This window comes from Anabrus simplex, chromosome 6 (genome assembly GCF_040414725.1).
Source record: "Anabrus simplex isolate iqAnaSimp1 chromosome 6, ASM4041472v1, whole genome shotgun sequence".
Classification (NCBI taxonomy): domain Eukaryota; kingdom Metazoa; phylum Arthropoda; class Insecta; order Orthoptera; family Tettigoniidae; genus Anabrus; species Anabrus simplex.
This window is the reverse complement of record NC_090270.1, coordinates 230314622-230337621: the sequence shown is the minus strand read 5'-3', so window position 1 is coordinate 230337621 and position 23000 is coordinate 230314622. Positions and strand designations below refer to the sequence as shown.

General features: G+C 41.3%; 1 protein-coding gene across 1 annotated transcript in view; it reads left to right on the top strand.

Moving 5' to 3' along the window:
• mwh (multiple wing hairs) overlaps positions 1 to 23000 on the top strand; it is a 516688-nt gene that overhangs the window by 287965 nt on the left and 205723 nt on the right. The window contains exon 2 of the mRNA XM_067150265.2: positions 7312 to 7399. Coding sequence (XP_067006366.2) covers positions 7319 to 7399 — 81 coding nt within the window. The 5' untranslated portion in view covers positions 7312 to 7318. The remainder of the gene's footprint in view (positions 1 to 7311; positions 7400 to 23000) is intronic.

Sequence of the window (23000 nt, the reverse complement as noted above, 5' to 3'; positions counted from 1 at the left end):
ATGTATGCAGAAAGAGAGAGAGAGAGAGAGAGAGAGAGAGAGAGAGAGAGAGAGAGAGAGAGGGGGGGGGGTTCTTAATGCTCCTGCCTATACCGAGCGAGTTTGCCGTGTGCTTAGGGTCTCCTAGCCGAGAGCTTACATTCGGGAGATGATGGGGGTTCGAATCCCACCGTCGGCAGCCCTAAAGATTGTTTTCTGTGGTTTCCCATTCTTGCGTCATCGAAAAGCTTTGCAAATTGTTCCTAGGGAACGAACAAAAACAGCTGTATCTGTACCCAACTATTAAAAGCCGAAGTTTACTCCCATATTAGTGATGTTGCAGTATCTCACGTACACTGGTTAATATACGAAGAAGGAAGTACATGAAATCAGGTTCGAAGCTTAGTTCAATTACTCAACTTGCTTCGTAGCTGAAATACGTGTATATATAATTTTGCTGTCATTTTAAGACTATTACCACTGCGGAGTTGAGCTAAATAAATTTTGAGAACATTTCGTATGGTGACCTCCTCCAGGCTCCCCATCGAGCATGAAGGCCACGCCACAATTTACGTTTCAACAACGAATTCAATTCTTTGTCTCAAAACATCTCCTAGCGGCGGGATATCGTGAAACTGTGCTCGATGACATCATTGTCTTGTCTACACATTTATGCATAACTTAAATAAATTATATTTCACACTATGACGTAATTACCAGCTTCCCGTACTGAAAAGTGCACGGAAAGTTACACTTTACCGTACCATACTATTGTAAGATCCCCCGTGACTCAGGCGGCAGCGCGTCGGCCTCTCGCCGCTAGGTTCCGTGGTTCAAATCCCGATCACTCCATATGAGATTTGTGCTGGACAAAGCGGAGGCGGGACAAGTACTTCTCCGGGTACACCGGGTTTTCCTGCCATCATTTATTCTGGAAACGCTCCCCAATATCATTTCCTTTCATCTGTCAGTCATAAATCATTGCCCCAGAGGAGTGCGACAGGCTTCGGCAGCAGACACGATTCCTATCCTCGCCGCTAGATTAAGGCTTCGTTCATTCCATTCCTGACCCGGTCAAATGACTGGAAACAGGCTGTGGATTTTGTAACAGCCATTAAAGTGATATGTTTACGTTATTCGTTTCGAAATAAGTGAACATCTCACTCGTAACGTTAAAGATCACTTTCCGTAAGTAACTAATGTATGCCGTGTATATTTTATTTCTTATTCTATAGAGTTGAAATATAAAAATGTATACAGGATGTCCCACGAGGTATGATCAGTATTCAGGGATATGATAGGAACGATCAATTGGAGCAAAAACTTCATATCGGCATAAGAAATGTCGTATTTCGAATGGTTTCCGAGGTACAACCCATTTACAGTAATGTATACTTTTTTTTTGGTCCAATGGCGGGCCTGTAAGTGTCTTGCCCACCCAACCTCTTTGACGTTTTATTCCAGCCTTGTTACACCATTGCCTTCAACCTCTTTGCCCGGGATGTCTTTCTGCCATTAAACCAGCGCAGTTGTCCGCGGTGTGTTGTGAGTGAACTAGTGCGAGGGACTGAGGGTCTATCAAAGAGAAGCATCGTTTAACTGCGTTTGTGCACGCACTGGCTAAAATACCGCACATCTATACAAAAGAAGAATGTGCAGATATGGTGCATGCTTACGCCTTCTACGATGGTAGTGCTCCTGTTGCTGTCGAGAAATACCGTCGGCGCTTTCCGACACGTCGAATTATTGATCGTAGAGTGTTTACCGGAGTTTTCAGCGCATTGCGTGAAACAGGTTTTCTTCGAAAATCCTATTTTATATTCCGAAACCGTAGTTCAACAACGTGTGCAGGAATAGCAACACATTGTTGAAATGGTGCAACGTAGTACTAGTACCAGCATACGGCGACTTCTTGAACGTATCAGAGTCCCACGAACACTTGTATGACAAACATTACATGCGGAAACCTCGTACCCACTTTAAATTGTTAATTGTTAATTGTTAATTTTAAATTTTAAATTTTAAATTTTAAATTTTAAATTTTAAAATTTTAATTTTTAATTGAGAGGACAAGACACATACGCGCGCGCCACTAGCCCCCCAAAAAGGTACCTTAAATGTGCTCTATCTCAAAATCCCCATTCGGAATATAGCATATATCCATATGAAATTTTTTGCTTGAAATGATCGTTCCTGTCATATCTCTGAATATTGACCATTCCTCCTGGGACAACTTGTGTACATATATGCCGAACGAGTAGCTGAGCGGTTTGGATCACATAGCTGTTAGCGTGCATTCGCCTTTCCTGTCCCCTCGTCGCCATAAGACCTATCTGTATCGGTGCGACGTAAAGCAAATTTATTGAACCGTACATTTTATAGTTGTCTCTTATTCGAATCGTCTTTTTTATGGACACTTTGCAAACTGACATATCTGAAAGGTCTGAGAGACAAAACAAAAGGTACAAGTGAAATAGAAAGTTAATTAAAATACTAGAAAATCTGAAACAGATTTCCAAAGCCAAGAAGAGAATGTTGCAATGACAGAAGCAAGATTTGCCATAATGACCAAGGATACAACATGTAAATAAGCTAGATTTCCGAGAAAGTGGATCTGTCTAGTATTAAATACGAACCTAAGTGATGTATATCTCCGCATTTCTCTGAAATTATGGTCATTTCTAACACATGACCTTTTACAATGACATGCTGTTCCAAAACACAATGGCTACTACTTTGCATCTGTTCCTGAAGCCTAATGAGGATAATTTCTAGACATTACTTGGTCATTCTCCTTTGTAACGCCGAGATTGTTAAAAAACACTTTTACTGAGAAAGTGTACATTGTCCTGTTGTCATACCACCTGCTGCCTTACTGCTCTCCCACTAGCGAATTTCACCTATTACACAACCCCTTCAAACGCTCGTACTATAATTTTAGAGGCATAAATTTAAGGTCACTGGATACTTTTATATGTTGGAAAACTAGATACTTTTATTTTCGCACTATAAAATTCTCCATTGTTTTCCGAAACCAAATATAAAGGTTACGCAGAAACTGAAGTAGCCCATAGGGAGAGGTGGGCCGAGAATCAAAAATGCAATTATTGAATAGGACCCTCTAGTCTAGGACGAAATGTCAGGAGCGATATAATGGACAAAATATTTTATTCGTTTTTTTCAAAATTGTCTACATTCCTGGGCAATTCAGAACTGACGGTCAATGTATCAACGGGGTGAAAAGTCAGGATGTAAGTTTCACAGAGACGAAAAGACCTTCTAGTTTTAATATATTGCTGTGTTGATTGGATGAACATAACTGAAGCACTTTTGGAAATGATCCACGTATTAAAGAGAATGAAAGAATAATCAGAAAATTATAGAAGCTTATTAACAGTCTGACTCATTGGCTGAATGGTCAGCGTTGAGGCTTTCGGTTCAGAGGGTCTCGGGTTCGATTCCCGACCGGGTCGGGGATTTTGATCGCCTCGGATTAATTCTCCTGGCCCGGGGACTGTGTGTTTGTGTTTTCCCAAAACTTTCCTCTTCATATTGACCCAACACATTACATTACCAACCACCACAGGAACACGCAATAGTGATTATATCCCTCCATATAGGGTTTGCGTCAGGAAGGGCATCCGGCCGTAAAACAGGGCGAAATCCACATGTGCGACACAGTTCGCACCTGCGACCCCACGCTTGTGGGGAAAAAGTAGTAGAAAAAGAAGAAGAAGTAGATAGCGTTCAGCTTACCAAGCAGTGTCTTGAAAGTCATTAGTTTTTGAATACATTAACCTGAATGTCCACAAGAGCCCACCACATCAATGTAAACAACATTTAGTGGGCAAAAACGACATTTATTTCATCAATTAGTCCAATATAAATCAATCAATCAATCAGTCAATCAATCAATCAATGAATCAATCAATCACTGATCTGCCCAGGTGGCAGATTCCCAGTCAATTTTTTCCGTAGTCCTTTCTTAAATTATTTGAATAAACTTGCAAACCTATCGACCATTTCCCTTGAAAAATTACTCCGTTCTATATTTCCTCTTCCTACAAATGAATATGTGTTCTCTTGAATTCATGCTTTATATTGAAATAATGATCTTCCCTACCATTGAAATCTCCACTCAAGTTTATTCGTCTACCAATATCATTCCACACCATCTTTCCACTGACAGTTCGAAACATACTGTTCAGTCAGGCAGCTTCTATCAAATCACTTTTAAACATGCGTTTTTACTGTCTGTACAATATTGCTTACGTTGCATAATTGTGAATTGGTGATGATATGAACAAGAATGAGATTTTACCTACGAGTTAAATATGCAAACTTATAACTTTTGGAAATGATCCACGCATTAACAAGTAAAAAATGAAAATCAGAAAGTGATGGATGCTTATTAAAAGAAGAAGGAAACTTCTCCTTGCTACTTTATGCTTGCGAGAAAGCGTTCAGCTTACCAAGCAGCGTCTTAAAAGTCATTAGCTTTTTCCATACATTAACATGTGAAGGATTGCTTAATCCTCATTAATCACAGTGGTATTTGCCGTTACAGCAGTGGACTGAACACGGTAATGCTTAGATGTGACATACAGAAGCTCGTTGGAAACGGCAACTTCATTTTAAATTATAAACGTTAGAGATAGTTCGGCTTCTGGTTCTGCATTTCATTTTTTGTATATAATAACTTTCATTTAAAATAAGGAAGCTCGTCCTTACACTTTGTCGTTAAGATAATCTTGTATTCCCTGTTCTTCGTCTACACTTAATCCAAAATGCATGCTTCGTGGACCTATAATTTATAGTTATTGGTGTTCATTTCAGAGGATGAAGAATATATAATTTAGTAGTGTGAAAGTAGGAAAACACGGAAAATGATCAGGTGGGGTTCGAACCCACCACTTCCTGAATTTCAGGCTGAGAAAGGGACTTTTAGTACACCTAAATTCTTTTAGGGGCGTTCATTCTTCTTGGAAAAAAAGTCAACTCTTTAAGCCATGGTCGGGAGACTCGTTCGAAGTGCAGGCTATGCAGATCCTTAACGGCACATTACTTGTCAGGTCCCGCTGCGGTGATGGATGAGCTCAGGCTAATGGCTCGGTTATCAGATTCCAATCTCTCTAGTTAAACGCATGTTTACCGTACCGAACGCAGGTCACGTCAATATTTTATCAGCTACCTTAACATAAGATCTCCATTATCATACTGCTTCTTCTGAGTATGTTTCGAGCAGAACGGCTTGTTGTGATTTAAAATTTCGCCTACGATCTGCAGATAGGTGAGATTGTGAGTTTTACCACGAGGAAAAGTCCTATCAGTTTTAGTTACGATGTCGATGGGGGTGATAGAACCTCATGGAGATCATTGTAAGTACCTAGAAGTTAACTTAACCCGCGAGGAGTCGCATGCCAAGTGTAACGCCAGGAGTCGCGTACGGTCGTTTCAACAGGAAATAAAAAAAATACCAAACGCTTGCTTAATACGTTATTTGTTACAATAATATAAGGTATTAATATTTAAATACAGACAAACACTTTTCAACATAATAATCATAATAATGAAATGCGGATGAAATTGAAAATAAAAAGTTCTGTTTATGGAAAATACTTTTAAAATGATGTTTAATTTCATTTAACACAAATCTAGACAATGCTCCTTCTCCCTGTACTCAACAGTGAATGATAACAGTGCACTTTCCGCATAATAAATAAGTACGCCGAGAGTCGCATATGGTTGAATAGACCGGAGACAGGTAGCGTGAGGAGTCGCGTGCGAACGAAACGACCGGATAGCCAGCTTGTCACTCACTGAAGGAGTGGAGAGGGATACCAGTGGTGTGACAGAAGTGTGGACGAGTCCGTTGAAAGGTACTGAGGTGGAGGAAGTATAATAAGCAGTATTCGCGGAAGGATTGATCAAAATAAACAGAAATATTTGAAACGACCGGACGCGACTCCTCACAGGTTAAAGAATGATCTTCATTGGGGTAATAACAATAACTATGTTGTAAAGAAAGTTTACAGACATCTTCATATGGTTATGAGTGTATTTTTAGGGGTTGTAATAAGGATGTAAAGGAGAAAACGTAGGCTATAAGTCTCTTGTAAGACTCCAATTATAGTACGGTCCCAGTGTATGGGACCCACACTAGCTTTAATTGATACGAGAACTGGGAAAGATCACAAGGAAAGCAGCACGAATTGTCCTGGGCGATTTCCGACGAAAATGTTGCGAACTTTGGGTTGGGAAGACCTCGACGTAAGGGGACGAGCTGCTCGACTAAGCGGTATGTTCCGAACTTTCAGTGGAGAGCTGGCGTGGAATGGCATTAGTAGGCAAAGAATCTTGAGCGAAGCTTTTAAAACTGCGAAAGGTCTTAATGTGGAGATACGTTAGAATTCAAGCGGACAAACTGGGACAAATATGAATTTATAGGACGAGGAGTAAGGATTGAAATAATTTATCAAGGGAAATGTTCGATAAAGTTCCAAGTTCTTTGAAAACTTTTAACGAAAGGTTAGGTAAAACAACTGATAGGGGATCTGCTACTTGGGCGGAAGGCCTTCATGCTGATGGATGATGACAGATTAATTGAATGAACATATACTTTTTTGCTATTGACTTCACGTCACACCGACACAGATAGGTCTTACGGCGACTATGGGATAGGGGAAGGTTAGGAGTTGGAAGGAAGCGGCCATAGCCTTCATTAAAGCTCAACCGCAGCATTTGCCTGGTGTGAAAACGGGAAACCACGGTAAACCATCTTCAGGGCTGCCGACAGGGGTTCGAACCCACTATTTCCCGAATGCAAGCTCACAGCTGCATGCCCCTAACCGCACGGCCAACTTAAAAGGTAACATAAAACTGTGTTGTTCCCTACTGTATAATATGGAGACCTCCTTGAAGTTCTACGAATTTGCATTTAATTTTGCAGACACCGGTTTCCAGTACCCAAGTTGAAACATGAAATAGCATGCTGATTCCTTACCACATTCTATGACTTATAAGTCTAGAGTCCGGATTGTTAGGTGCTGATAGGTTAGAATGCAAACTTACTTAAGCCAGTAACAAGTATACCCTACACTGTACAGCGGTTATGCTATGAGTTTTACATAGATATTAGGGGTGCAGCCTATATAACTCCTTTAATTTATGCTACTCCTCGTACATTATGGTACAACGGGTTGCATGACACTTCCTACAAATCAAAATACTTTGCATTCTAACCTATTACCACCTACAAATCCGAGCTACACTCATAACTGTCACTATTCTGTGTATCATATTGTCTCTAATAATCTCTGTACGCTGTTTCAGCGACCTGATGGCGCCCAACTCCGAGGAGGAGGCTCCTCGCCTCGGGAAGGCGCCGGACACTATCTGGAGCTCAGAGGACCCGGCAAAGGTAAGACATTTTCGATTATTGCAAATGTACACTGAATTGGAAATTGAAAAAATCTTCGGTTATAATCACTCCATTGTCATCTCCCGACCCTAATATCTCAGTCCAATACTTATTGTCCTACTGTTGCTAAGGTAGGGAGTTCGATCATGACTCAGGTCGCTACTTTCATGTTATTTACTCTTTATCTATTGATCAATTTTTTTACTGTCTATTCAGCAGTGGCGAAATTAAGGCCCGTCACGTAACGACGTATATTACACGGCAATAAAAGTAAATATAAATAATGTATTAAAAAACCATGCTAGCCCACTCGTGTAGGGGTGGCGTGCTTGCCTCTAAACAGGAGGCGCTGGGTTTAGATTCCCAGCCAAGTGAATACAATAGAGAAGTTATCTGATGGTGAGATGGCGACTCGCGTCTAAAAAGGCCAAGAATAATGGCTGAGAGGATTCGTCGTGCTGACCACACGGCACCTCGTAATCTGCAGGCCTTCGGGCTGAGCAGCGGTCGCTTGGTAGACCGAAGGCCCCTCGAAGCCGGTAGCCGCAGGGGATGTATTTTTATTGTAAAACGAAAGATAAATAAACTAAATGGAAGATTGGAGGCCACACAATGAAGAAAGAAAACAAAGCTTAACAAACAAAAGAAAAGTTGAGAACTCCGAAGCATGAAAAACAAGCCAAATGTAAGCCAGAATATAAACAGAACAATAGACCATAATGTAAAGATAAACAAGTATAGCAACAAACAGTGATAAACTCTATGTGCATGAGGTAAATACTAAATATTATTAACATATACACTGAAGGATAAAACTGCGTCGTAGGCTTCTATCATGTTAAAGAAACTCTTGGGTTCATAATTCACTTTCATCAACCTCCCTTACAGTTAAAGTAATGTGCTAAATCCTCACAGACAATTGACCACCTTCAGGGAGGTTTTTTTTAAAATTTATGGTCTTCATCCTTAGAACATTTGGCTATCAAGAATATGCAATGTTTACTGTAAGATAACAATTGGATAACAAGGTAAAATACATATTGAATAGCAGGAAAGGCCTAGAAAAGAGCGAAATGAAAGCCCACACTTGAAATCAACACTCGTATTTCTTTAAATATTTAGGCCAGTTTTATTGAAGTGTTTTGCTATTGTGCACGGTACAGACTTAGATCTCCGGTTGCCAGTAACAGCTGCATGTGTTGGCAAGAGAACCCAGAGATGCACAAGTATGTCGAACAATTCCGTGCGATAAGATATACAGTAGTTGTGCTGCACCCGAATATGATGTGGTTCACATTTTACGTGTTTCTCGCAGAATGGAAAACTACAGGCCTGTTGAGATGAGCCAGGAACGAAGCGTGGTTGAATCTCATCCAGATGATGGTGGTGACTTGGTCACTGGCCTATCTGATGACTTGATACCATGGTTTGTGCGGGAGAGCTGGCTTAATAGAGATATAGTAATGACCTCCGTGTTGAGTAGTCCTATTCCACAGAAATGTCCATTCAACTAAGTTTTCCTTCTGCTATTTACGTAAAAAGTCAGTCCAGGGGAGACGTAATGAAATAAGCCAGTGCGTGTTCCATGTTTGGCCAGACTGTCAACCAAATCATTGTATGGAAGTGATTTTTCCCCTTTTTCTTCTTGAGCTTCCCGTATCAGGATTGCTGTACCGCGGATGTCAAACTACTGTGTGAGTGTTTGGGTCTCTCCCAAAGTCCACGTTTCCCCCTATATTGTCTTCTATAAACAGTTGTATCGGGCTGTGTTTCTTATTTAAGAAGGGAGGACCAAAATGAGTTTATTTCCTTGCTTTTTACTAAACTTAAGACTTCACATAAATTTTCAACTCGGCGGAATATCTTCTCGTTGGTGACGTGATCTGCTCATGGGATCTTGAACATTCGACGATATATCTACATTTCAAAGACCTATAGTCAGTTCATTGATGAAAGCTTTCGTATCCATCCTTCGACAATGCAAAGCGTCACCACTAGCACATCTATCATATAAACATCGTAACTTCCTTATTCATCAGATAAATCGGAAAATGAAACTGTTGTTTCCCTCAGCACCTCCACAAAATCGAAGTTCTACGTTTTCCGTTCTATTCATGCTCAGCTAATACAGTTGCACATCTTAATAACATGTTATTTGGACGTCCTCACGAATTTGCTCGTATTACTTGTCTATTACAAAAATTGTTGTCATTAGGATACCATTTACCACCTATTTTTACGTCAATTCTCCACAAAATGTTTACCAGACCGCCTACTTCGAATTATATGCATTTCCGTCTGACAATGGATTGCGGATTTAAAATCTGTACCTAGCATCGACCTTACCCCAGCAGAACTACACCACTCCTACTTCTTTCTGTCCATTGACCACAGAGCTGGATAGCTGCAGTCGCATAAGTGCGGCCAGTATCCATTATTCGGAAGATAGTGGGTTCGAGCCCCACTGTCGGCATCCCTGAAGATGGTTTTCCATGGTTTCCCATTTCCACACCAGGAAAATGCTGGGGCTGTACCTTAAAAAAGGCCACGGGCACTTCCTTCCCACATCTAGCCCTTTCCTGTCCCATCGTTACCATAAGACCTATCTGTGTCGGTGCGACGTGGAACAACTTGCAAAAAATGTTCAATGACCTACTCATCTGTACCACTGGAAGTGAAGATGAACCCATCTCTCCTGTATCCCAAAAATAAATCCCTTGCTTACATACAGTAATTCACTGGCTGAAGGGGCTGTGTTCCAGATCTCCCCCCCCCCCCAACAAGAGAAAATAATATTCTTATTCTGCTACTTTAATTTTTTTTGAGGGGAAAATAATAATGTGTAACGATTTGAAGAATAGAATGCATTTTGAACAATTGAGCACACATTAAGATCTGTTGCTTGGCTTCCTTAATTCGGTTTTTTTTTTTTTGCTAGGGGCTTTACGTCGCACCGACACAGATTCGTCTTATGGCAACGATGGGACAGGAAAGGCCTAGGAGTTGGAAGGAAGCGGCCGTGGCCTTAATTAAGGTACAGCCCCAGCATTTGCCTGGTGTGAAAATGGGAAACCACGGAAAAACATTTTCAGGGCTGCCGATAGTGGGATTCGAACCTACTATCTCCCGGATGCAAGCTCACAGCCGGGCGCCTCTACGCACACGGCCAACTCGCCCGGTAGGTTTTGTTTTATTTCGAGGATTAAGATAGTCAGTGAAATGGAAATTCCTTCGAATAAATTCTATGGAACCACTTTAGAAGTAGGTGTGAAGACCATGACTGGAACATGACTTCTTCCAGAACACTTCCTTGCTGGCACTCCACTTTCTTCTCGGTCACAGGTGTTTGTAGACAATGGTGGTGTAAAACTTGTAGCCTCAAGCAAGCCACAGGCTACCTCCTGTTCGTGTCTTGTTGTACGGTAATTTACCCTCGTGCCAGGCCACTAGGTAAAACAGGGCGTTCTCTGCTATCTCGTCACAATGACGGAGAAATTGAACACTTATCCTGTACCCTGAGGCAATATTATACAGACTTTCAAACATGCTAAATGCTGGCATCAAGTTACAACATGTAAGGGAATGTTAATGCCTTAAAGAAATAATTATCTCTCTTTACATAAAAACGAACTGATCTCGTGTCTAAATCGGTGGGTGAAATGTCATGGAATTGTGTACAAACTTTTTCTATGGAAATTGTCACATGACTATTAATATTTTCATTCAATATATTGACATGAAAATATATTATTTCCCTAAAAATCGCGTAATAGCTCTTAATGAAATGTGGTTGTTGATTTTTGACGCCTTAACTACTGAACCAATTGAGCTGAAACTTCGCATTTAAATATTTTCCAGTATTGAGTTCGAAAATAAGTATGTTCTGATTTAAAAGTAATTTACAGTTTCAGAATGGAAGACATATGTATACTGTAGTTATTTACAAAATTTGTGCAATGTTTTTTTGATTAAAAGAAAATTGATGAGCAAATGATTGGTGTCATCACTAACAGGAACCGAGAAGAGGAACTTAAACTTCAGTTTTCCACAAAATAGGTCATATTATTTTTCTTTGTAATTCTGATACTTTTACAGGAAATTATATTTTTATTGTGGAAGTGGAATTGTAGTTTTTCTTTCTGCAGTGCATTGATTATTTGTTACAAGTTTGCTGCTCATTTCATATTTATGTTATGGTCGTTACACGTTGTGAGTTCCTTCCTACCCACAACCTGTGAAATATTTTAAGTAACAAAATAACAACGATACGATACAGTACGATACAGTAGATTTTACAACCTATAATTTGGCTACGAATAACATTGCAACTCAGTCAGTCAATCAATCAGTGACTCAGCCAGTGTAATGTTACTGTTGCTTAGTTACAGTGGCACCTCTTATGATGAGTATGCTTTGCCTTTTTCATGTGATGCTCGAACATACATATGCACATATGCACATACGCTGAACCGGTGGACTCTAAGGTCTTATTTAGTAAACAAAAATTAATTTTCATGATGTACAAACTAACGTAAATTTTATTTACACAGATTATTTTGCACATAACACACAGCAGCGCAGTTCGCAGATAGGTTTCAGTGATAATTCCTTGTAGGTCAGTCATTGCACGCTGAAGATGGTCCTCAAGATTCCTTCGGAAATACAGAGCGTGACAATGTAACAACATCAGGACTGCAAAAGAAAGCGCTTGTAGATTTAGAAAGGAGACTCACATCGTTAACAGAAGTAGGTTTACTCACCAGTGATCACTACCAAGACCATTCCTCTCATGTAATATGGATCAATACATTTATTTATTTATTTATTTATTTATTTATTTATAAAAATACAAATAAAATCTAATTGTAGAGGCTGTTATATTGGCCTACACCAAATATATCATACAGTCATATATAATAGTGTTACAGTAACATGTACAATCATATGTTGAAGAGAATTCAATTAAGACTCAGTAAGCTACATATATTATATTAACAGCAATGGCCATATTGGTAACAAAGAACAAAAGTAGAAACATCCCTTTTAAGAGCAAAGTTATATAAATTAAATTAAACAAATCTACATATAATTAAAATGTTGATACTCTGAACAGTCCTTTGATAAAAACAAGAAATTTTGAAAATCCAAGTCGATGTATATTCCCTTTAAGAAAATCTCTTAGATTGATCATAGCACTTGCACTCTGAAAGTGTCACCTAGTCAGATATAATCAATAGGTTAAGATTTCTTTTTAAAAAAGACTGTTATGCTTTCCGAATTCAGTCTGTAAGCATTTATGAAATAACTACGCGCACGGGACTAACAATGCGACCTCGTGTCTCTTTTAATTGAAAGACGACGATAATATTATTGTAGTTTTCTTGTTATCTTTTTCTCTTTTTTCCGAGATATCTGAGCGCGGTAATGTGGATTAACCCTTGTTTTACAGCCGGATGCCCTTCCTGAAGCAAAACCTATTTAAAGGGATGCAATCATTATTGCGTGTTTCCGTGGCGATTGTTAGTGTGATGTCTCGTATGTAAATGAAGGTGTGTACTAAGACGATCACAATAGCCTAATCTAGGAGCTGGACGAACTAACACAAAACGGGTCAAATCTCCGGCCCAGCAGAGATTGTAATTTCAGATCATATAAACTGAAAGTCACTATACTGATAATTCAACCAAGGAGCTCGACACGCATATTATGTCTCCTCATTTATAATAATAATAATAATAATAATAATAATAATAATAATAATAATATGAAATAGAACGTTTAACACTTCGGTCACATAGCCTGGTTGAAAAACTGGCAATTAAGGAAAGGAGGATTATCCGAAAAATTTTTGGTCCCAACTCAGAGATGGTGTTTACAGACTTCGGACCAACATAGGAGTATATACCCACACCATAATGATATCAAGCGTAAACCGGAAAAAATAATAACATACACTTAAGAAAATGGAAATTGCAACACCATGAAAGCATTGGTCGTTTGTGTTGATTTTCAAGATATGGAACGATGCCATGAAGGCATGCAAACGATCAAAGTTTCAGACCCATTGGATTGTTGCTACAGGTCTCCCCACGTGATTGGTCACGGAGGAATCAACTCCAGTATACAGACTCTGCTGTAGAGTAGTTGAATTTCAGTCTGTGCAGTGAAGTGTTCCCCGTCAAACATGCCTCGACGACAGAGAAGAGCACGCTATCAACAACTGTCGCCGTTTGAGAGGGCTCGGATAATTGGGCTGTGTGAGGTTGGATTATCGCTAAGGACTGTCGCTGCACGTGTTGGCCGACAGGCATCTATGGTACAACGCGTATGGCGGCAGTGGTCAAATGAAGGTGCCCACACTCGTACACCTGGCACAGGTCCAGCGCGACAGACAACTGTGGGAGGGGATCGCCGCATCATTCAGATGGCCCGGATGGAACCTCATGCAACAGCAGCGCAAATTTGAGCAGCTGTGGCACCCCACGTTACACGACAAACAGTTGGTAATCGCCTGCGTGCAGCTGGCTTACGAGCCCGTGTCCCTGCAGAAGGTGTTCCATTGACCCCACAACAGCGACGTGTAAAGCTGGCCTGGTGTCGAGAAAGATCAACGTGGGTCGAAGAATGGCATAGGGTCGTCTTTAGTAATGAATCGCGCTTCTGTCTTGCCCGCAGTGATCGCCGGAATCGTGTGCGCCGACATACCGGGGAGAGGGGCCGCCCAGAAATTATTTTCGAGAGGTACACAGGGCCAACACCAAGCATTATGGTCTGGGGAGCTATTGGCTTTAACGTGAAATCACTATTAGTGTTTGCTGAGGGCACTATGACTGCTCGACAGTACGTTGATAGTGTACTCAATCCAGTGGTTGTCCCTATGATGGCGAACATTGCTAATGGGATGTTTCAGCAGGACAATGCCCGGGTTCACACTGCACGCATCTCCAGAGAAGCTCTCCACGACATCACAACCTTAGAATGGCCCGCCAGATCCCCGGAGCTCAGTCATATTGAGCATGTGTGGGACATGATGGGTCGACAACTGGCCAACCGTCCTCAGCCACCCACAACTCTGGAACAATTGACCCGTGCAAGCATGGGCCACAATTCCTCAGGAAGCGATCCAGGGCCTTATTGACGCCATGCCTCGACGAATTCATCAATGTATTGCAGCTCGTGGCAGGCACATCCTGTATTGAATGTTGTCCAAACTTGCGGTCAGAGGGACCTGAAAGTGTAATCATCGAATCATAACAGAACACTCGTCCTGCATGTTCAATTGCAGTAATGTAGCACCACTCTTTCTGGGTGTTGCAATTTCCATTTTCTTCAGTGTAATATTACGCTCGCCCCTTCAGATGGTCACCTGAAAGAATCTGTAAACGTTTTCTCGTCTTAAGAAGTCTCAAAACGATTCTTCCTTGTTTGATGGAGATCGAAAAGGATCTTTTGAAATATGGAATTATTACAGAAACAGCCATTCAACACCGAGAACCACTCAAACGCAAACTTAGACATGTTCATCAAGAGGAAATCCCAGATCGATTGAAGCATGTCCATTCTGATGCATGGAAGAAAGCTCATTCCGAAAGGATGAAAACCTGGTGGGCCCGCAAGAAGGCAAAGAGTTGAGTTATCGCGGTCTTTAGTGGCCCCAGTCAAGGTGAAGAAGAAGAAGAAATTTAGCGTACTGTATGGCTGTAGGGTTACACACATCATTAGCGTCCAGCAGCGAGGTCCGTGAGAAATTTAGAGAATGCCGATTAGACTTGAACATAAAGTTCATTCAGCCACAGCATTAATGATGCGCAATTTACAAGATCTGCCTGCGATCATTGGCCGTGGCGGCGCGTGGATAAAACGTTCTAATTTATTATTGCTTGATACTTACTTATATGGAAAATAGTAACGGTACTTGATTAGTATACGGCTGCAGCTCGAAGAAGTTACAATCACTGTGAGATATGAAACAGAGAAAATGGGAGGTGTAATTACCTTCAGCTGATTCAGTTTCGTCTGGTGTTGAAGACGTTGCTGGCGTAAGAATAGCTGCTTCAAGAACGTGTTAAACTACTGTTATTTATATCTTAACATATTTTTCTGCTCACTTTTCCTAAAACACGTAGGATTATTACTAATTAAAAGTTGAAATTAATTGCAAAACATTAGACTATGTACACCTATTGATGCTGTACAAGTTGAAGTTACCAAACTACTCTCTTTCATTGCGGTTAATTACATCAAAACCGCAACACCGTGAAATTAAAATCCTTTCGAAACCTACCGCAACGGCAAATTTTAAACGTGCACTTTTAGACAGTGCTTTGGCTAATTTCAGGGCTGCTCGCTGTAGCTCGTGTCTGTCGCTTGTCCATTCACGAGCGATACATGAGCAACGTTCTCGGCCCCCCCTCCTTGATTCTCGTAGTCCCTTGTCTTGCGCACCTTCCTTACGACCCACAGTCCCTACCATCAATCCCGAAATTGAACCTCTTCGCTGGTGTTCATTCAAAATTATCGCCGCTTGCACAAATATACAGACCTAACTAAAGGAATGGACTCTTTATAAAGCAGTTTACTAATTTCTAGCGGGTACGCTGAATTGCTGAACATAGCGCTCCACGGTATGATCGCAGCGGACACTTTGGAAAGTTCCAAAATCACAGTACGGTGACGTCCGGTAGCCCAACTTATGAAAAGAGTATGCACATCGGACATGTGTTGAACGAAACCGATATATTTATTGCCGACCAAGTCCTGCGAGGTAAATCAAATCCTCTTGGAGCGTGATTTGGATTGAGCAGCCTGAACCTCCCTTGAACTACATATATCCATTGATATTTTTATCTCTCACTTAGACTGAGCTCTGTTTCTGAAAGCTCCTTGCCTGTGCTGATTGAAGGCTGGCGGGATTTTAGTCTACGGCTGCAGAGGTCCTTGATGTCCCTGTGGGTAGGTTCCAGAGTGTTGGACGAGGTCTTACTGTACTCCCGAAGCAATGCGTTTGAACGCCGCAGATTTGGTCGAGCAATATGAGAAAGAATGGTAGCATTAATGTCGGGGTAGTAAGAATTATTCCAGAGATTATCCTCATTAAATTATTCAGCTGGACATATAACTTCTCTGTATATGTGCTATGTAATATACAAGCTGTTCAATATACAAGGCCTAGCGCAGAACATCGCAAGGTATCAGTTAAAGCACCCTTGAGAATTCCACACCATTTATGAAGGATGTTGTTTCGGGCCTTAAGCTTCGATGCAAGGGTCCCTAAATATCTAGGAATAATTTTATAGATTCTACGTCTCACAGACTACTCTTGCGATTTTGAGAAACGCTGAGGTGCCGGAGGTTTGTCTCACAGGAGCTCATTTACGTGCTGGTAAATTTCCCAGCACGAGGCACGTGTATTCGAAAAACTTCAAATATCACAGGACTGGCTGAGAATCGAACACTGAGTCCAAGTTGTCACATTCGATCCCAGATCAGTCCGGTGATATTTGAAGATTCTCGAATACTCGTGTCTTATGGTGAATCTCCAGCGGGACAACATTTCCAGAACTTCGGGATCTTCGAAAAAAACATTGGAAAAGTAGTTATTGGTTTGTCTTCTTTACTCCACACCATCCAATTGGCAATCAGGTAGTAAGAGACTTGCACGATTCCTGAAACTGTACATCTGAGAAAAAGAAAAAGAGGAGTGGCTCTCATTGTCTGTAGTTTGAATTGAGGGGTAGCGACCGCCGTCAGTGACCCAGAGCGTGGCAGGTCGTGCAGACAGGAGCTCCAGGAATGTCACGTACCTTCGAGGACGTTGTCATGGTCCACGCTCCAGAGCAATGAACCAAGTTTGGCAGCTGAGTGATTAATGATAAACAAAGCAAAAATATTCAGATGATGGACTCTCTTCATTTAACACACTTGTAAAGGTTCAGTGAACGATTCTCCTCCGTGAGAGCGAGATCTGTTCGTGTTCAATGAGCGCTCTAGTCGGAGTGGAAGTCCCAAACCCTCGTGGAGTCTCCTGTGCAAACTGTGTCGTGCAAGTGGACTTGGCCTACTTTTGAGACCACATGCCCTGACTGACACCAGCTCTATGTATTCACTAGTGAGCGTTTATGTGGTGTGATGCGGCCGGCAATCGAGCTCGGTACCCTATGGGTCGAAGACCCTGACGCTCAGCATTCACCGAAGAAATGAATTACAAAATAAAAAATTAAATAACAATTAATACTTACTAAATTCTTTACCGAATTCTTTTAATATTTGCTTTACGTCACACCGCCACAGATAGGTCATCAACCGACATGGGAGAGGAAAGGGCTAGGAGTGGGAAGGAATCGGCCGTGGCCTTAATTAAGGTACAACCCCAGAATTTGCCTGGTGTGGAAATGGAAAACCACGGAAAATCATCTTCAGGGTTGCCGACAATGGAGTTCGAACCCACTACCTCCCGAATGCAAGCTCACAGCTGCGTGCTCCTAATTACATGGCCAACTCGCTCGATGATTATGGAATTCCCAGCATATCCTGGTTTTAAGAAAACAAACAAACTAACAAACAAACAAACAACGTAGAGCATTTTGTAGCGTTACATGAATGCTGATATTGTGTACATCTACAAACTATTGGTCTGGACAAGACCACAGAAACAAAGAAAACGGTGGCATTATTTACTTTTATATAAGTATATCTATATAAGAAGAAATGTTTTTGGGGGAGCGGGCAGATTGGTCCCTGCCAATCATTGAGGAAGGATCTTTTCTCTCTTCTACTTCAAGTAACGTAAAGTATTCTTTTTTCTATGATTCTATCATCCGGACCAAATACCAAAACGCCACCGAAAAAACTTATTGTCAAGCTGTTGTTAATATTGTCGACTGCGCGACAAAATTCTGACATCTTGGCGTCTCCGAAAACCGTAAAGGAAGTTAGTGATACGTGAAACCAATAACATTATTATTACTTTATTTTGACTGTGCTTCCGGCGGCGAAGGGTATTTTTTACATATTCATTTCTTTGCATTGTTGTACCGATTTGAATATCAATATATGTGTGTGTGTTTGTTGTTTTTTTACAAAATAATAATAAAAACTAGAATTATGCATTTATATGCACTATAAAACTTAGTCTCTTGATTTCAAAAGGTATGAATAGTCTTCACTTCTTATGGGAATATGATATCTTGAAACAAACAAAACATATAAATATGCCAAAATCAACCCCCTTGTAATTAGTTGTTCATTTGCACAAGAACCCCCAAACGGCTGCTTTGAATGCATTTCTACTTTTAGTTAGAGTTAATAGATGACGGTTGCCTCGTTGAACTTCCTCTTAAAACAATAACCACCACCACTAACACTGCCACACGCTATAGAGAATATTAAAAAGTAGGAAAAGTCATCTCGTATAGGCGGGGTGGAAGGTTAAGGCTTCTGCTGTCCGTAACCCCGGCATTGGGGTAGAGTGGTTAGCTCTACTCCCGGTCGCCTTTGCCCCCAGCAATTAACCAGATACTCATTTTTGGTGTAGGTTGAGTGAACCTCAGGGCCATGTGTACCTCCGGAAGTGGAAATCTCGTTTCTTAAATTTTCGACTTCCTGGCGGGGAATCGAACCACGTCCTTCCGGGTGAACCGAGCACGCCTTTACCGTCGGCCGGCAGCCCTTAATAATGAATATACCCTTAACATAGACTTCGTGTCAGGAAGGGCATGGGGTGGTAAAACTGGACCCAATCCACGACAAGTGTTGAGACTAGTACATTAAGAAGGCCAGGAAGAAGATGACGACTTAGTCTAAACTTCCGACATTCCGACGTTTCTTTTAACATATATCAAACTAACAACTCATGTAGAATTAATTCCGTAGATCCCAAGGCATTATCTACAAATCTTTAGTGTATGAAATTGATGCTGAGAATAAACTTGTGGTAGATGCAAGCTATTGAACTCTGTTGGTATCATTCTAGCACTCTCTCTTCAACATGCTGCAGCTCATCACATCCGTGAGCTGTTGTTCCAATCACCACGAGTTGAATAACCGTCTTCAATCCGTCGCGCCTCATCACTGCGATTTGTTTTACGACGCCTGTTTGCTCTCGTCGCGATGGCGGGACACGACACGTACTTGGCAAATGGTTTCTCAGAAAGCCGAGTAAAGAAGAGTTTCCAGACGGTAATAGAACAACAGCGACCCGTGTAGTGGCACGTCATGGATTTAAAACTAGATTAGTTCACTTCCAAGAGAGAATTCTTCCTGCTACGCGGTGATGTGATATACGAACGAAAAGGTTAGGAAAAATGATACTGTGAGACATGGAATTTTTTTTTTGCTAGTTGCTTTACGTCGCACCGACACAGATAGGTCTTACGGCGACGATGGGACAGGAAAGGGTTAGGAATGGGAAGGAAGCGGACGTGGCCTTAATTAAGGTATAGCCCCAGCATTTGCCTGGTGTGAAAATGGGAAACCACGGAAAACCATTTTCAGGGCTGCCGACAGTGGGGTTCGAACCTACTATCTCCCGAATACTGGATACTGGCCGCACTTAAGCGACTGCAGCTATCGAGCTCGGTGACATGGAAATCTGAAACCTCTGTGTTTTATCAGAATTTCGAATGACATAATATCCTCCTTGAAAGAGACAACAAGAAATACACAAAGAACTTAACATTAGGAACTTCCCGCCCATTCATTTCAACTCACACATGTCTAGAACAAGAAGCGATAATGATGGCCAGAAATAAGTTTAACACTCAAGAACTATTGACAGTTGCTATGTAATTACTAAGGTGTTCCCTAATAACCATGCAACTGTACAGTATGTTGTTAAATTTAAGATTGAGCTCATCTACGAGCCAACTATCCATTTAATTCAGCCCAATCGGCCCAGTAGTTTTCGAGCCTATCCGGAGCTAACAAACAAACTGACTATATTAATAGTGTAGATATTCTATTCTGTATTACCATATCATACGTAGTAGAGTTGAAATACTCACTGCTTATAATTGGACGTACGGTAGTAAAATATGAAATCCCCCCGTGAGAGAGGCAGGGAGAATACATCTACGATATTCCCTGCCTGTCGTAAGGGGTGGACTGAAAGGGAGCTCTTAGCTTTGGAACATGGTTTAGCGACCACGAGGCCACTAGATGAGCCTAGCATTATAACCACTTACTTTTGGCGGTCTCCTAACTTTTATCTTTACTGTCCGACCTTCCTTCGTCAAGCCTTGTTGTCTTCCGACCTCGATGGTGTCAGATTTTGAGGCCTAGGCAATTATTAATTTTTACGCCCTTCATGGCCCTGCCCTTTCTTTTGACTGAGCCCAAGTTGGCAGGTTTGTTCCTGGCTCAGTCCAGTGGTATTTGAAGGTGTTCAAATATGTCAACCCCGTGTCGGTAGATTTACCGGCACGTAAAAAAACTACTGCGCGACAGCATTCTGGCACCTTGGCGTCTCCGAAAACCGCAAAAGAAGTTGGTGGTACATCAGACAAATAACGTTGACTGTTCTTCAACAAATTCTTCAGCCACGATTTAAATTCCTCTTACCAAGTCTGTCTTCGAACTGTGAAAGTCCTTTATTTCCCCTGTGATTAGTGTTAAGATAGGATGGTTGTACTTCCTCTTGAAACAATAACCACTACCTTGACTACCATCTCACAACAAAATTCAGAAGAAAGACTGAATATGAAATTAGACACAGGTTTCATTTTAACCTTTTACTTTGTATTCGGAAGTTTAACGTGAAGGAAAGGCTCTTTTAGAAAACTTCGTGGTTATTCTGAAAAGAATGTAGATGAAAGACAGTTACCAAGAGTTCTTTTTACGAAAAAGCGCTATTCCATTAAAACTACGTTCCAGATTTTCAATTTAATTTAATATTATTATTATTATTATTATTATTATTATTATTATTATTATTATTATTATGTAACATATAGCTTCTTCTGTTATCTGTCAATTGAGATATTAACATAATCTAAGTTACATACACTCGGTGATATACGCTTTCTACCCAAACACTAAAAGAGACTTAAAACGTTTATTTCCATGGCCTACCCGTTGTAGAGGAACGTAGTCCGCTTTGAAATGGTCCAAAATTAGGCTCTGAGAAGTTTGTGTCTAATAATTCTAACTAATACTGCGAGTTTGTTCACAGTGGCGTGCGCTGCTGGGGTAAACAACTTTGTATTAACATTTTTAATTATTCCTTAGAACTCTTTTTAATAATGTTTAAGAAATTGCGAACATCTAAACCAAGCCAAGTACAGCTATCTCGACAATCCGCTCGCACTACCGCAGTTCAGCGAGCTGGGTTTCCTTGCCGGCTCGAAAGAGAGCTACCCCTAGCGAAAGTAAAGGTCGCTTCGGTGACGCATGCACTTCAAGCTTCCTCGAGGCGGAGCTGTGCCCCCTCCCCCGACAGCAATTTACGGCGACGGGCCAGCTAGCTTAGGAGAGGAGTGTTTGTTTCAATACTTGACACTCGAAGTCTTCAGCGCCACACACTAGAGACTGACAGAAAAATGATCATCTTAACAGTGGTTCATGTTTGTGGGTTACTGTAGTCACGTCCTAGTTCGTGAACCATGGGCAACGGCTGAGTGGCTTAGTAAGTGGTCCCGAGAGTCGGGATACCAGTTGCTATGGAATGGGAGTGGGCATCTCGGACATATTCTGAGTCGTGGACCTCCTTGTGCTCAGGCGGCCAGGACTACACAATTCACCGGTGGTCCATAACCCGTTAGAGAAGAGATCCTCACTTGGACTATGTGCAAGTAGGGCAGCATCCTGCTTCATGAATTTACCGAGCTCAGAACACTTTAAGCAAGCCTCGGACCTATGGGAGTAATGGAGTCCCACTCCCATTTGACAGGCGAGGGACTCCTTGGAAACAACTTGGCGAACGAAATGGAATTCGATGGGGAGCTATCAATATTAATGGGGCTTATGGAAGAAAGAAGGTAGAACTTGCTGAGTCAGCAAAGAGGATGCATCTGGATGTGCTAGGAGTAAGTGATATTCGGGTTAGGGGAGATAAGGAGGAAGAGATAGGAGATTATAAAGTGTACTTGACGGGTGTTAGAAAGGGAAGGGCAGAGTCTGGGATAGGGCTCTTTATCAGGAATACCATTGCACGCAACATAGTTTCTGTTAGGCACGTAAGTGAGCGAATGATGTGGATAGATTTGTCAGTGGGAGGAATTAGGACAAGAATTGTGTCCGTGTATTCACCATGTGAGGGTGCAGATGAGGATGAAGTTGACAAGTTTTATGAAGCATTGAGTGACATCGTGGTCAGAGTCAACAGCAAGGATAGAATAGTACTAATGGGCGATTTCAATGCGAGAGTTGGGAATAGAACTGAAGGATATGAAAGGGTGATTGGTAAATGTGGGGAAGATATGAAAGCTAATGGGAATGGGAAGTGTTTGCTGGACTTCTGTGCTAGTATGGGTTTAGCTGTTACAAATACATTCTTCAAGCATACGGATATTCACCGCTACACATGGGAGGCTAGGGGTACCAGATCCATAATAGACTATATCTTAACAGACTTTGAATTCAGGAAATCTTTTAGGAATGTACGAGT